General features: G+C 31.0%; 1 protein-coding gene and 1 long non-coding RNA gene across 2 annotated transcripts in view; one reads left to right on the forward strand and one right to left on the reverse strand.

The window, feature by feature from the left end:
- Window positions 1–14,285, forward strand: part of LOC107448293 (no mechanoreceptor potential C) — a 116,043-nt gene that overhangs the window by 36,448 nt on the left and 65,310 nt on the right. Inside the window, exons 2-3 of the mRNA XM_071182179.1 lie at window positions 555–656; window positions 10,342–10,440. Coding sequence (XP_071038280.1) covers window positions 555–656; window positions 10,342–10,440 — 201 coding nt within the window. The remainder of the gene's footprint in view (window positions 1–554; window positions 657–10,341; window positions 10,441–14,285) is intronic.
- LOC107448342 (uncharacterized) lies at window positions 1,263–3,195 on the reverse strand. The gene is made up of 2 exons (XR_001584649.3): window positions 2,958–3,195; window positions 1,263–1,429 (listed from the first exon to the last, which is right to left on the reverse strand). It is a non-coding gene; the product is annotated as an uncharacterized lncRNA (long non-coding RNA).

Raw genomic sequence — 14,285 nt, forward strand, 5'->3', positions numbered from 1 at the left:
TCACGTTCTTTCATGTATTATTTGCGAAGAATCGGAAAAAATACTATTTCGTTTTTATATAGCTAAGAGAACTCATAAAAAAAGTTAAAAATAAGGAGGAAACATCGAAAGATTAAAGAAAAGCGGATAAGAATATATATATATATATATACACACATTATATCTACAGCAGACCAAGAAGGTAATTCCCCCGTTTTTTTGCACCTTTTAAATATTTTTTAAGAGTATTCTGCACTTTTTTCATTTAATCCAACTGGTCACAAACAGGCAGAAAGGTGATGATTTTATAAGTAGTAGGTCGCATTGAGGAGTTGTGTAGATGGTTTTGCATTGAGCGGAATTTTTTTATTGTCTGTTACTATCACCTTAGCTTAAAAAGACGCTGTGTGTAAACTCCATAGATAAATCTATATATTATGTGTTCATAGTAGGGGTAGGCAAAACTATCTTGTCTCCGTAAAATAAATTCTAACAATTAAATACTTTTACTACTACTTTTAACTTTTTTAGAAATTAAAAAATATGAATTGCAAGGTTTTTTTCTTTCTTTCCAGGAAATGGGATACACACCTTTGATGTATTCTGTGAAGGATAATCGGGTACAGGTGGCGGAGAGGTTCCTGGATTTGGGAATGGATATTAATGTAAAGGGGAAGGTAAGTAATTCCTCTCTTATATAATCTGTTCGTTCTGTTTTATTTCATATTTTGTAATCGGTGATATACGACAGACCCATTTTCGGGTTTACGGTTATTATTGTTCAATTTCGTAACTTTGTAATTTTGAACCTAACTCAAAGGACAAGGGAAGGTCCTGGACCAAGTATTGGAACAAACTGGATTTCGTGGAGGACTTTTCGAGGGAACTGCATGGTAGCCATATTCCAAAAAAATTTCAAAACTGTGGAAAAAGTTCGATGAACAAATTACTATCAACCCAATATTTTCCTAAATTAATCCGGGAAGACTCACGCTTTCTGTGAGAACGCTAAGATGATGACTTCAGATCAGAAATAAGTTTATTACCAATTAAACTAATTTAATTAAACTCATTCATACTCAACTTGAAAAAACGTTATTATATATTGGAATTATTACACTTATGAGAATTAGATGTCGAATATTTATAGCTTAATTAATTGAAGCTTTTTACCATTCATTTTGTGATAAAATTTTATAAGACATTATAATGGTGAGCTCTCTGATACTTTGTATCTGAATGATTATATTACAGTCTACATGGTTGTTTTATTGCAAACGGTGAAAGTTCATACTACTTTTTATTAATGTTTTGTTTCTTTGGAGACAATTATAACACACAAAAATAAAATGTTCCTTGCTAACAAAATTTGCTCATCAATTGCAGGTTCCCGTAGTTCTCGAATTCTCGGGCATAACTTCCTTTTGAAGTAGTTCTTAATTTCTGTTCGCTAAAAAAAAACATAGTTACCGAATTTTAATGTGATTTTATTACAAGTCATTTTATCAAAAATTTCGATTTCAAATAGAAACAAATTTTATAAATATCTGCAGATTGTTGTGCTTATTGAATATTTAAAAAAATATTCCTTCCGTTGGATCCAGAAAATAAAATTTAAATTAAGAGAATACAAATAATAACAACATTTTAATTATTTATTCTCATAATAATAAAAAATACATTGAAAAAAAATCTGTAGGATTCAGAGTGATATGATTTATCAATAATATAAGAGAATTTTATATTATGTATAGCATAAAGACGATATATAATAATTTTGAAAATATGAGCCGCAATGTGATAAGTAAACTATTGCAAAAATAATTATATTGCATATTGTAATTACATTGCATATTATATTATATATATAATAATTATGTCGCATATTAACTATATTCAGGAGCTTTAATAATACTAAAAATAATATGTGTAGAATTCTTAGCATAGTTCAAAAGTTACAAATAATTTTTGAAGAATTAGCTCGTAAATAATTTTATAGTAAAGCATAGAATCTCGAAATTAATCATTAAAAAAATTGATTGATTACATTGAAATCATTAAATTGATCATAAATCCCAATTTAGACTTTTATTTTCTGTTTAAACTAAACTGTACTTTTTTAAATTAAAAATGCATAAATAATTTATATAAAACATAATATTCTTGCTTTTTAACTTAAAACTGACCTTTAAAAAATTAGTTGACATTTCTATGAAAAGAAACTGTTATCAGTTAAGATTTCAGTCATAAAAAATAACTACAAAATAAATATTAATAGAGAGACATCGATAAAATATTTAAAATATTAAATTTCAAAGCTATTGGAAGAAAAATATTAAAAAAAAACAATAATATTAAAATGCATAAAATTAAAAAGAGGACAAATCAGCATTGCAAATTTATCGCTGCCAAAACTAAATTAAATAAAGAAAAATTAAGGAAATTTTTTTTCCTAAAAATATGCTTTAGAGAAATGTTAAGCTTTAAAAAATTATTCTAGACGATTTGGAATATTTTAAACAGCATAGGCAGAGTGGGTAATATATATTTTTGGACAAGTATGTAATGGTGGAACAAATATTTTGCTTAGCCAAGATAAATGCTAAATTAAAAAAAATGCTGTAATCAATGTACATCTTTTTCAAGAAATTATTATGCCATGGCAGTAAAAGATTAGCTTTAACAATCTTTTGCATTAAAAAAAATTGAACGTAAGGAGATTTTAGTGTCTTACGCAGGCATTGGTCATACTCTACCCTTGTAAGTAATAGTGAGCATATCTTAAACTTCTTCCTACTCAGGAGCTTTTTTAATATTTGAACGGTCACGAGTCAAATATTTAGTTAGATTTTTTAAACAATGCAAAAGTTCTGTATTTGTGAATAGGTTCTGTATTTGTGAATACGTTTATCTTGTCCCGCGTAAGAAATATGAAAATATTATTTTATTACGCCTTTTTACAATAAAAAAGAACTTACTCCGCACCCAGAGATACATTAATTTCAGTTTTCAGAAATAAACGTAGTTTTTTGAAGCAAATAAATTCCTTCGCCAAGAAATTTCCTACTGCCCTCTAATTACACATCTGCCAAGAAGTACTTAAACAAAAATGTTTTTGCTCCACCTGCCATACAAATTGTCTCTTTGGCAATGAGAACTCGAAGTGTCGCCAAACACTGGAGAATTAGAAGCGAAACATACGCTGAAACCTAACGTTTTTTCCCATGAGTCTGTCACAGAATGGTTTTTTGGAATCTTCCCAAAAAAGAATTGTGTAACACCATTTTGTCGGAGTTGTCACGTAAATACGTGACCAGCATGTTGGGTATCACTCCCATTGCAGACGATTTTGCTTTGGCATGAAGGTCTTCTTTCATTTGCTTTGTGTAAGAAGTGTGAAACTAAACGCAGTGCTTAAATGAGTTGAACAGATTGTCTTCTGGCATGAATGGGCTTAATTAATTGTCTTAATTATTTCAGATAGAAAAAATTAATTTAAAAAAAAACACATTTTATTTTTCAAAGCTTGTTTTCCTACGCTAGATTTCTTAATACATGAAACTGTGTCAAGGTTGAAAATACTGTTGTTCGTGAGGATAGTTGGAATTTATCGGTTAAAGGGACTATGTGTTGGAGAATGTTTTTCCGAGTTAATGCCAACATGAATTTCGATCTCCACAATTGATACAATTAAAAATGCAATTGATTAGAAAAATACTTAGAGATTCTGCTGCCAGATTCCGGTTACAAAGTTCAATATCGCGATACATTGCCCCAAAAAATAGATATGTACTAGTGGGCTGCGCCCCCTGCTCGCTAACGCTCGCCAACCCCAGAAAATTGCTACGCAATCTTATATGGTTTGCTTCGCAAACCAAGCTCGCTTCGCTCTCTACTAACTTAGGTATATTGCAAATGCACAAAATTCTAAGAATTCAAAACAATCATTCAAATCCATATAACAACTTTTAAAAATTGCATCTTTTTAGTAAATACTAAGTCATTAAAATAAATTTGAATTCAAATAAATGACATGTAATTCGTTAAACCTATTAGAAATGTGCTATAGTATGAAATCTAAAGCGTAACAGCACGACTGAGACTCATTTCTTAATGAATAACTAATAACAATGATAAAACAAATAAATTCGCGATATAAATCAAAAATTGTCAAATAAATTCGTAATATATAAATTCGTGAAAAAAGCGCTTTCGATGAAATTCTAAAATGGAGATCTATCAACAAAGACTACTCACTTCTGCCTAGCTTAATAGTATGAGATTGCCGCAGATGATAGGGTGAATTTCGGAAGAGATCACATTTGGTGAGAATGCTCTCTCTGGTTATTTCTGTTTCCGTTTTTAAAAGCGCTATATGTTGAGCCACTTCAGCTAGATTTGGCATGTGACATTTTTAGCGGCAATCATAGGTCGATTTTCTAGTACTGCCATTTGGGGAATTGTAATGAGGCTTTTTTTGTCGCCGTGTAAGAGAAATATATATATATAGATTATTATATCACGATATTATTATATTATAGTACATACGATGCGATATTATTATATTATATATTATTATAATATGATATTATATATATTATAGAAAAATTTATATATTTTTATATATTTGTGGCGTTGACCACAAACAGAGTAAAGGAAACAAACATCGCCCTCTATCTTACTGCCAGATAAGGGAAGAAGCTGAATTCCAAGAAAATTTGAAAGGGTCGGATTTATTAGAATGTTCGTCCGATAGATTAGTTATAATTTATGTTTAATCTATATGAGGGTACAATGTATATAAAATGCATCAAAATTTTCCGTAAAATAATGTTTTGGTGTTCGGGCCTTTTTTTAAAAAAGCTTGATTTTATACCCACTTTACCCCACCTGATCCTTTTAATTCGTTAAGGAGAAACGTAATAAAACGCTAATATCGTTGCTGACGTCAATGATAATTAATTTTGGTAATAGTTTCTAGTCGAAGTAAAAAAATAAGCTGTCCGATAAAAGTCAAAAATAATGTAGAAAGGTACTAATTCGTTTTAAAGGAGGCAGAGATTGTCGCCTAAATCAGAAATAAAAAAATAAATAAACATTACGATAATAAAAAAAATATTAAAAAAAAAAATACATTTAGAATTGTATTCAGTCTAAATAAAACCAACTTTACTGAACTAAAAAATATTATATCATATAATTGAAAGTATTTTAATAATAAAGAACTCACAAAAGCCGAAACATGTGTTAATTTATTGACCAAATATTAATTATATATTACCAAACAATTGAGGCGAATTTTCGATTTAAATTTGACAATTCCCAACATTGAACAAAAATTTTTTAAATACGTTACCAAAACAACAGTCAAACCTCAACTTGCACGAAAAAGTGTTATACGAAACAAACTTTTAATGTCTCATCCTTTAAATGCATTCTTCTGGTCCAACATCTTACATTCAGAAATCTTTCTCTTGGCACAACATCTTACACTCGAAAACATTCTTCTAGGCCCAACATCTGACATTCAGTATTCTTTCGCTTTATCCAACGTCGCAGCAATCAAAAACATTCCATGCTAAATACTCAGACCGATGAATACTCATAATTTTTTACACATTGTTTAAATTAACTATAAATTCTTAACGTAACAGATGCTGAAAATGATACAAGGTCAGATTTGATGTTTGGTTTTTAAATCTATTTTGGAGGTACTTAATAACTGGCAGTAAGTTTCAACATCTTCTAAACAACCGCACAATTATTACAATTATAAAAACCTTCTTAATAATGACTATTAATTTTAAAGAAATGTATGTTTTTATATGGAAATTATTTGGAATGATAATTTTTGTTACATTTTAATATTATTTGTGTATATAAAGATATATACAAAATTTATAATACTGTTCTACATACACATGGTATGTATTTCAAAATTAACATTCTTAGATATTAAATTATTTTTAACATTGAATATTAGTTTGCTTTTTAGATAGTTTTAGAAAAAAAATATTAGTTATTCTGAATAGAAATTTCAGAAATATATAAAATATTAAATTCATTTTAAATAGGATTAAGAAGTTATTACAATGTAATAACTGTGCAGACGTTTGAATTATGCATGAAACTGATTATACTATTCCTTTAAATAATTTTACAAAACAGTTTTAGCTATTTTTTGAAACTAGTAGTTTTTTTTTCTTCAGAAAACTGTAATTTTGTTATTGCCAGAAATTATATTAAAAAAAAAAAACAGTATTTCATTTTGCTACTTTTATAGTGTAAAATTTCAAATCTGACTTATTCTGAAATTTTTTTGAAACTACATTTTCTATGCATCCTGTACGTAAATTAACTTGGAAGTATCTTATTTTATTTTTTAACTATTTTTAGATTTTAGTATACTGCCAAATTTTTAAGGAACTTTATCTATGCACATTCAATCTATCGAACTCAAATTCCCGTGCTGTATTTTACTATTTTAAACTTTAAATCTACTTTGCCAAATTTTTATGAAAGCTGTATTTTATTACTTTTACTATTTTAAATTGAAATCTGCGTCCTCAAATTTTTATGAGTATTCATCCCTTCATATCCAATATGTGCTATCCTGTCATTTCTGCAAAAATTCTCTCAATATTCCTTCTCATTTCCATTCAATGCTCTTCGTAAAAACTACCAATCTGTTATCCATCCAGAAAATCCCCAAACCGTTTCTTTTTCTCTTAATTTTGTAAAAGGCTTTTCAAATCTTACTTAACATTCAAGAATTTCAAAATGATTTAATGCAAGTTGAGGTGTTCGAGAACAATCACTCCTAATTTCATCCGCAGCAAGCGAACATTCTGAGGAAGCGAATGCTTGCAGCGCGAACAGCTTGCCCAATTCTTCGAATTGACGATCCTCTCATATGGCTGGACTGACGTTTCTGTGATATTATTGGTTTCTTTTGTGTAGATTCAATCACGCGGTCTTCCATATTTTCTACAAAGATTTTTTCCTCAGTGGTTTTGGGTGTTACTCCTTGAAGAGTTGCTACAGTTGTTTCATCCCCTTTAAGACTACTGACACCTGATTCCACCACAGCTTGATTTTCCTTCTCCATGAGAATGTTATACAATTCTATGAATCCTTCATGGTCGTAAAGTGGCTCATAGTCGGTACTCAGCATTTCTTCGGGATCGAGCAACTCATTCTCGAAATCAGTCCCAGAACATGATGTTTTAGACCAAGGACATGATGGTTTTGTGCAAAGTTCGGCTAAGTCTACCGGTTGGTAATTAGGCGACCGTAAATAATCAGTGTAAGAGGTGATGGCAAGAAACTCCTCTTCACTGTCACTGGACTCTTCATCAGTCATTTGACTGCAATCAGATGGAATCTTTCTATTAGAATCCGGAACAATATTCGATGTTTCCCAACCAGCAATACTTGCTTCCTCAACATCAAGATCTTCTTGGGATGCTTCATCATCACTCAGGTCATTATTTTGCGACTTTGATAGAAATTGATTGAAGACACCTTCCATTGATGCGATGACATGATGCAATTTCAACAATCCCTCATAGTTGGAATCAAACTCATCAGGCGAGCTCAACACTTCTTCTGGATCAGGAGACTCATTCTCATAATCAGGTGGTAAATGTTGATTATGAAAGTCAGGTCTTGATGACTTTGAGCTATCGGAAGTGGATTCTTCGCCAAATACTTGGATGGAATCAAAAGGACCCTTCTGAGGAAAGTCTGTGACACTGACAGCTGTTTCAAAATCAGCAACACTAGAATTCTCAGCACTATGATGTTTAAAATCTCCGCGATCTTGTAACACAGAAGCGAAACCATCCTTTGCGCTTTTAATATCGCCGTGTGATTTCATATTAGGTTCTTCACTCAAGCCAGTCACTAAAGATCCATTCATATTTAAAATATCAAATTTAATTTGAGGAATTATATTTGCTTTCGAAATGGAAGTTTAATTCATGAATCGCAATTCTCTTTATTGAAACAATGAACTTACAATAAAACAATAAAAATGTTATTGTTAAGAAAGATATTTTTTTTTAATATTGTTGTCCTTGTATAGGGCTTTATTGTTCTAAAGTTTTCTTAGTACATAAAATGAATACCAATAGTGAACAATAAAAATTCATTAATATATTGCTAAAATATAGAAATGGCTATTATTTTTCTGTTGCCAAAAAAGAAAAATCCTCCTGCTTTTAATATTTATAAAAAGAATTTTGATTGAAACACCACATTTTGCTCACGTTAAAAAAATAAAACTAGATGAATTAGAAATTGTTTTAACTTCATTATTAGTATAACTCAGGGCGTAAAATTTCAGTTCTAAAGTACTAGCCAGTCTAAACTTTTTGCTCGCCTCAGTTTTCACGAAAAATAACACAAACAAACAACTTTTTAAAATGTTGACAGATGTAGTATAAATAAGAAATTTTAGCGGGAAAAAAACCACACAAAAATGCATCGGAAGAAAAACTGATACACTTTTATAGCTAAAAAACACTGATATTACTTTAACCCTTTAAAGATCGGCGGATGAGAGAGAAACGCTTTTCCGGAGTCTCAAATTTCGAGCAAGGAAAAGCGGGGGTAAAATCGGGTATCTAAAACTTAAAAGCCAGTTGCATCTAATTTGTCCAACCTACCAAACTGTCAGATTTAAGCAGGATATTTATTGTTTAGTTGTGTGAATATATCATTCCTGAAAAGTCAAGGATAGGATACACTACCTTTTTTATAAATAGTTTTTTTTAAAAACGTCAAATAACCCGGTCTTATTCCACTACAGAACCCACTAGTGAGGTAAGACCGGGTTATTTAGAGTCCACTAGTGGGGAAAGACCGGATGCAAGTGTTAACTCTGTGAAAAATGTAGAAATACTAGAATTTCAGTGAAAAATTAACAGAAATTTTTTATTTTATATGACGATTCAAGAATATTATACATGCAATTTACATGCAATGTAGTTAGCTTCTCTTTCTGCTGCACTGCACCTTTCGTGATCCCAGCATAGACATACATCAAGGAGGGAAGCAAGACAGGATATAATCTGATCTTTCCCCGAGAACAAAAGTATTCGAACCGAATTGTTTTTATAACTGTACAGACCAATTATAAGGATAGTTATAAAATAAAAGAACGTAAGAGAGGTGACACAGTTAAACAAACTTACCTACACAGATGCCGTGAATTCATCCCCAATAACACGCCAATATGATATGTTATTTTTCTTGACTAGTAGGATATAATTTAGAGTCTGTCCACTAAAAAACAACAGTAATTTCGACACAATCGAGGTACCCGGACTCACCCCACTCTCTTTTATGCATATAAGAGAATTGTATTTAGATCACGTTTATGTGATATGGGGCCGCTAAAGTCTAAGAGGTTCGTTTCATACATGACAACATGAACCGTGTAGGAAGAATCTCGCGATGACATATGTGTTCATAGTCCTGAAGGGGTATAGATGTATCCCGCATTCTAGTGTTATTATATCTTCCCTTGCCTTCAGGATAACATTGAGAGGTTTTCCTTCCCCTTGTAACGCCCTTGCGGGTTAGTTCCATAAAAAATTATTCCCAGAAGGTAAATTTCTCCCATTACTTGATATTATATATATATATATATATATATATATATATATACAGGATGTCCCAAAAGGTCGTTTACAAACTNTATATATATATATGGTTTAAATATTTCTAATAATTATGCCCCAGAGCAGCCGTTTCTGAAACTTAAGTATCCGAAGACATTTTTATGCAAAAATAATTTTAAATATTTTTTTAATAATATAATTTCAATAATTATAAAAATTATTCAAATTTAGAAATTTGTGCATCATCTTGAGCTTAGTAAATTTGAATGACAAAAAGAAATATGTGTACGAGATCATCAGAATATTTCCTGAAAAATAAAATTGTCAAAAAATCGTATTTTTAATGTTTTCTCAAAATTGTTCAACTTATGAAGTTTAAATTTTTGTAAATAATTTTTTAAAAAATAAATTGTTTCAGACGATTTTACGTTTTTTTCTTCCTTATTTAAATATTTTTCACGCATCAAAGCTTGGAAAGTGTTGGTTTGAGGGTAAAGTATGCCACCTGGAAAATAAAACCTGGTAACCAATATTTGTTTTATACACATTTCAAACATATACATGAGCTTGCAGTGTAAACACTCGCATTATATTATTTATATTTATGAAACGATTACGATTACGATTACGATTATGAAACGATTACGATTATGATTTTACTATTACTACATTTGTATTTACTTCAACAGATATCGTTATGTATGTGTTGTATTTCACTGTGTTGTTCTTTGTGTAGGATGGACTTACAGCACTGCATTTATCAGCCCAACAAGTGCGTGAAGATATGGTCCGTCTTCTTCTTGGAAGAAAAGCTGATCCCTTAGCGGCCGGTGGTGTAAGTGTTGATATTAAATTTTAATAAATTATTTCAAATCATTTTATTCTAGAGGCAAGCTAACAATCTTGTTAAGCTTGTTGTTGATTTAAACCGAATAAAATCATTTTGAGCATAAGCAATGGCATCAGCTTAATCCTTGAGTCATAACATTCATGATGGGAGGTGCACTTTTCATAAACATTTGACTCTCAGGAGGACACATTATGAACATTAAAGGAACAATAAAGCCCATCTGTTTACTAATCATTAACTTTTTGAAATGAAAATGAATGCATTAATTACTTTGAGAAATTGACTGTGGTGATTCATATTTTGTCTTCTGCATGGGCTTGAGAGCTCTCGGTGGGCCTAAGCCTTCTTAAGAATTATACCGTCCTGTTCATCCATTTATTTGTGTGTTGTAGGCGATCCATGCAGACACAACAAAACCTTGCCATTTGATTTTTTTATTTTCGGAAAACGCACAATTTTTTTTTCCTGGGATGCGAAGGTGAGTTTCACCAAGAGCTCGTTTTCCTTTTCAGGTATCAGATCAAACTCATTTATCAGAGAAACGTCAGGTATCAGATCAAACTGACAGATCATCGCATTTCACATATCCATGCCGCCAGACAGCTTCCCTGATATTTATTTTACAAAGAATTGACGAGACATGGGTTTTTTGTACTTGCTAATTCCGTTATACACATGAATAACATAAGACTTTATTACAGCCATATATGTGAAGCGAATGTTTAACCCTTTACCGCTCCCCTTTTCATATCTGCAAAGCTAATATTTTAAATTGGCTTTTCTCTGCTGTCTGCTATAATTAAACACTGAAAGCTGCTTTGCACATTAGTAAAAGTGCTTGTCTCAGTAAGAGAAAACAATTGACCACCACTCTGTGCTAGTTTCAACGTTGAAGGGCTTGCTGTTTCCTCGTGTGTAAGATCTCAATACGAAACGTTTTCTATAATTTGGTATTATTGCAATTTGAAGTTTCAGTTTAGTTATTTTATTCAGTTATTTAGTTAAAAAAAAGAAGAAAATTGCTGCATTAAGCCTATTAAATTAAGTGCTCCTGAGCATCTTGAAAACAAGCACTGTCGTTTGTGTTCTAATTAAGACATCCAAGTCAAACATGACATGTGTGCACGACGTATGATGTTTCACTGTGAGTTTCTTCATGTTTTCCAAACCTTCGTGCAAAGAAATTTTGAAAATTAACCCACATATGACTGAAATATTTTAATACAAATTTCCTTTTGCAGTTTGTAATACTTACTAACAAACTTTTATAAATGAAAAGAAATAAAACTTTTTGAATCCCCACCTTTCAATAGCCTTAATAGGTGATATATACAGCCCCTGGCAAATTATTAGACGCACTATTCACCGAAGAGCCATTAAATTATGACCACCCTTCATCTATAACAATGGTTTTCATGGTTTCTCGCTCAGGAATAATGTTTTCATGGGGCACATTAGGACCCATAATCCTCATAGAGCAATCTCTGACATCTGTAAGCTACTTGAACATAGTTGCAGACCTGGTTCACCCATTCAGGGCAACAGTTTTTCCTGCGGGGGATGGTGTTTACCAACAGGATAATGCACCATGTCATAAGGGTCGAATCGTCATGGATTGGTTCGAGGAACATTCCAGTAACTTCAAGTCATGTCTTGGCCCCCAAACTCACCTGACCTTAATCCAATGGAGCATTTGTGGTCCCACTTGGAAAACCAAATTCGTGCTGCCATGCTACCCCCTCGCAATGTGGGGGAATTGCAGGACCAGCTGGTGAGCGCTTGGTAGTAGAAACCTCAGACTACCTATCAGCACCTGGTAGAATCAATGCCACGGCGGGAGGTAGCAGTTTTGAGGGCTAAAGGTGGTCCCACATGTTATTAGCAGGATGGTCATAATGTAATGGCTCTTCGGTGTAAGATTCTATGTAAAATCTTATTTATCAAATGATGCTATACAGCTTTATTGTTTTTAACGCGACTGAAACCGGTTTGCACTTGTTTACGTCCGTGTATAATTTGGTCAAACTAGACGACATATAATATAAATTCCACGATTGCATAAATTAGACGATATATTATATAAATATAGAATATTTATTATATCGGGTATTATATTAGTATATTATAATAATTGGCCCAGATTATCAGAGACACTGTAGTTTTTTTTAATAATTACTTGTTTTGCCCGAGTTTATATGCAATACTTTTATATTTAAACATTCATGTAATAGGTTTTTATTCAGGAGATTTTTTATATACTTCCTATTCGTATTTATTTTTTAACGTATTGCATTGCAATGTTAACCAATTGATACACGAGCGTAAACAAGTGCAAACCAGTTTCAACCGCGTAAAAACAATAAAACTGCGTAGCATCACCTGATAATTAAGATTTTACATATGTAGAATCTTATAGTGCAGGGATGGAGAACCAAAGGCACGCGTGCCATTAATGTCACCCGACACAATATTTCGGGCACGCAACCGATCACATTTGTTATTACACTATGAATTGTTATTACAATATGAAGCATATGTAACAATTGAATTAAAATTCACAAAAACTCTCAAAATAATAAACAATTATTAATAAAAAAATTAACAATTAATGCTAAAAAAGCAATTAATAACCATAAAAACAAGTTAGCAATAAATAACTAGAAAAAAAATTAACAGTCCTGCTTAAACTAACATCTTACAACCTAATATAAGTTATTTGTCATCTAATCTGCAACAACAGAAGTCACACTGATGTTACTTTAAGTTGAATTACGCGTATAACTGAGACATAGCAAAATTTTTTTTTTTTTTCAATGTAAATAAAGAGTTTTGAGTTGATAGTATTTAGTATTATTATTTTCTCAATAATCACGAAGTCAAAATTATTTGACGGCACGTCTATGACATCATTAAACAATTTTTTTTAGAAAAAATGGCACGTTGGTGTATAAAGGTTCGCCACCCCTGTTATAGTGTGTCTAATAATTTATCCAGAGACTATATACTTACCAATAAAAAAAATGGTGTTGAATTTCAATGAATGCTTTCCAAAACTACATATAAAATATTTTTTGTGAATTAAGTTACATATCGCTCATGGGCTGCAATAGTGGCACCACTAAAAAAACACGTGTTTTGGACTAAGAACAGGTGTGAAAATACACATTCTTTCAGCAGCAATGCTAACACAACTCATAATTCAACTTGAAGGTGATCTTCGTTTAAACAAACGAAAGCATTTCTTGTGCATTTTTCTTAGCAACGAAAACTCTAAACCCATTTATCTCAAAGCATTATTTTTTGAGTTGTGCCGCTATTGCAACCCATGAGCGATATGACTATAATATTTTAATACACATTTCCTTTGCAGTTTGTAGTATTTACTGAAGCTATTTTATATATAAAAAGGAAGAAAACTCTTTTAATTATATATAAAATAGCATAACAGTAATGTTATATTAGTGTGTGTATGTGTGCTCTTGAGAATATGTGTATGTATATCAGTAATTGTAATTGTATCTGAATGTGGATGTGGAATATGCTTTTGTATATGCATATGTATGTGGATGTNCTGAATATTTTATATGTGGCTGTGCATGTGTATGAGTAAGAAAATGTGTATATGTATGTGTATATGTACTGTTATGTATTTCATGTGCCCCACGTTTTTTTGTTTTTCAATTTTTTTCTTAATTATTATTCTCTACTACTAAAACATGGTTTTTAAAAATATAACTTTTTATTTTGAATTTTTTTATTTTGATTTTTTTTATTTTAAACTATGATTTTTTTAATTTTTAATTTTTATTTTATATTTTTAAGAAAATATT

Source organism: Parasteatoda tepidariorum, chromosome 6, assembly GCF_043381705.1.
Source record: "Parasteatoda tepidariorum isolate YZ-2023 chromosome 6, CAS_Ptep_4.0, whole genome shotgun sequence".
Lineage (NCBI taxonomy): Eukaryota > Metazoa > Arthropoda > Arachnida > Araneae > Theridiidae > Parasteatoda > Parasteatoda tepidariorum.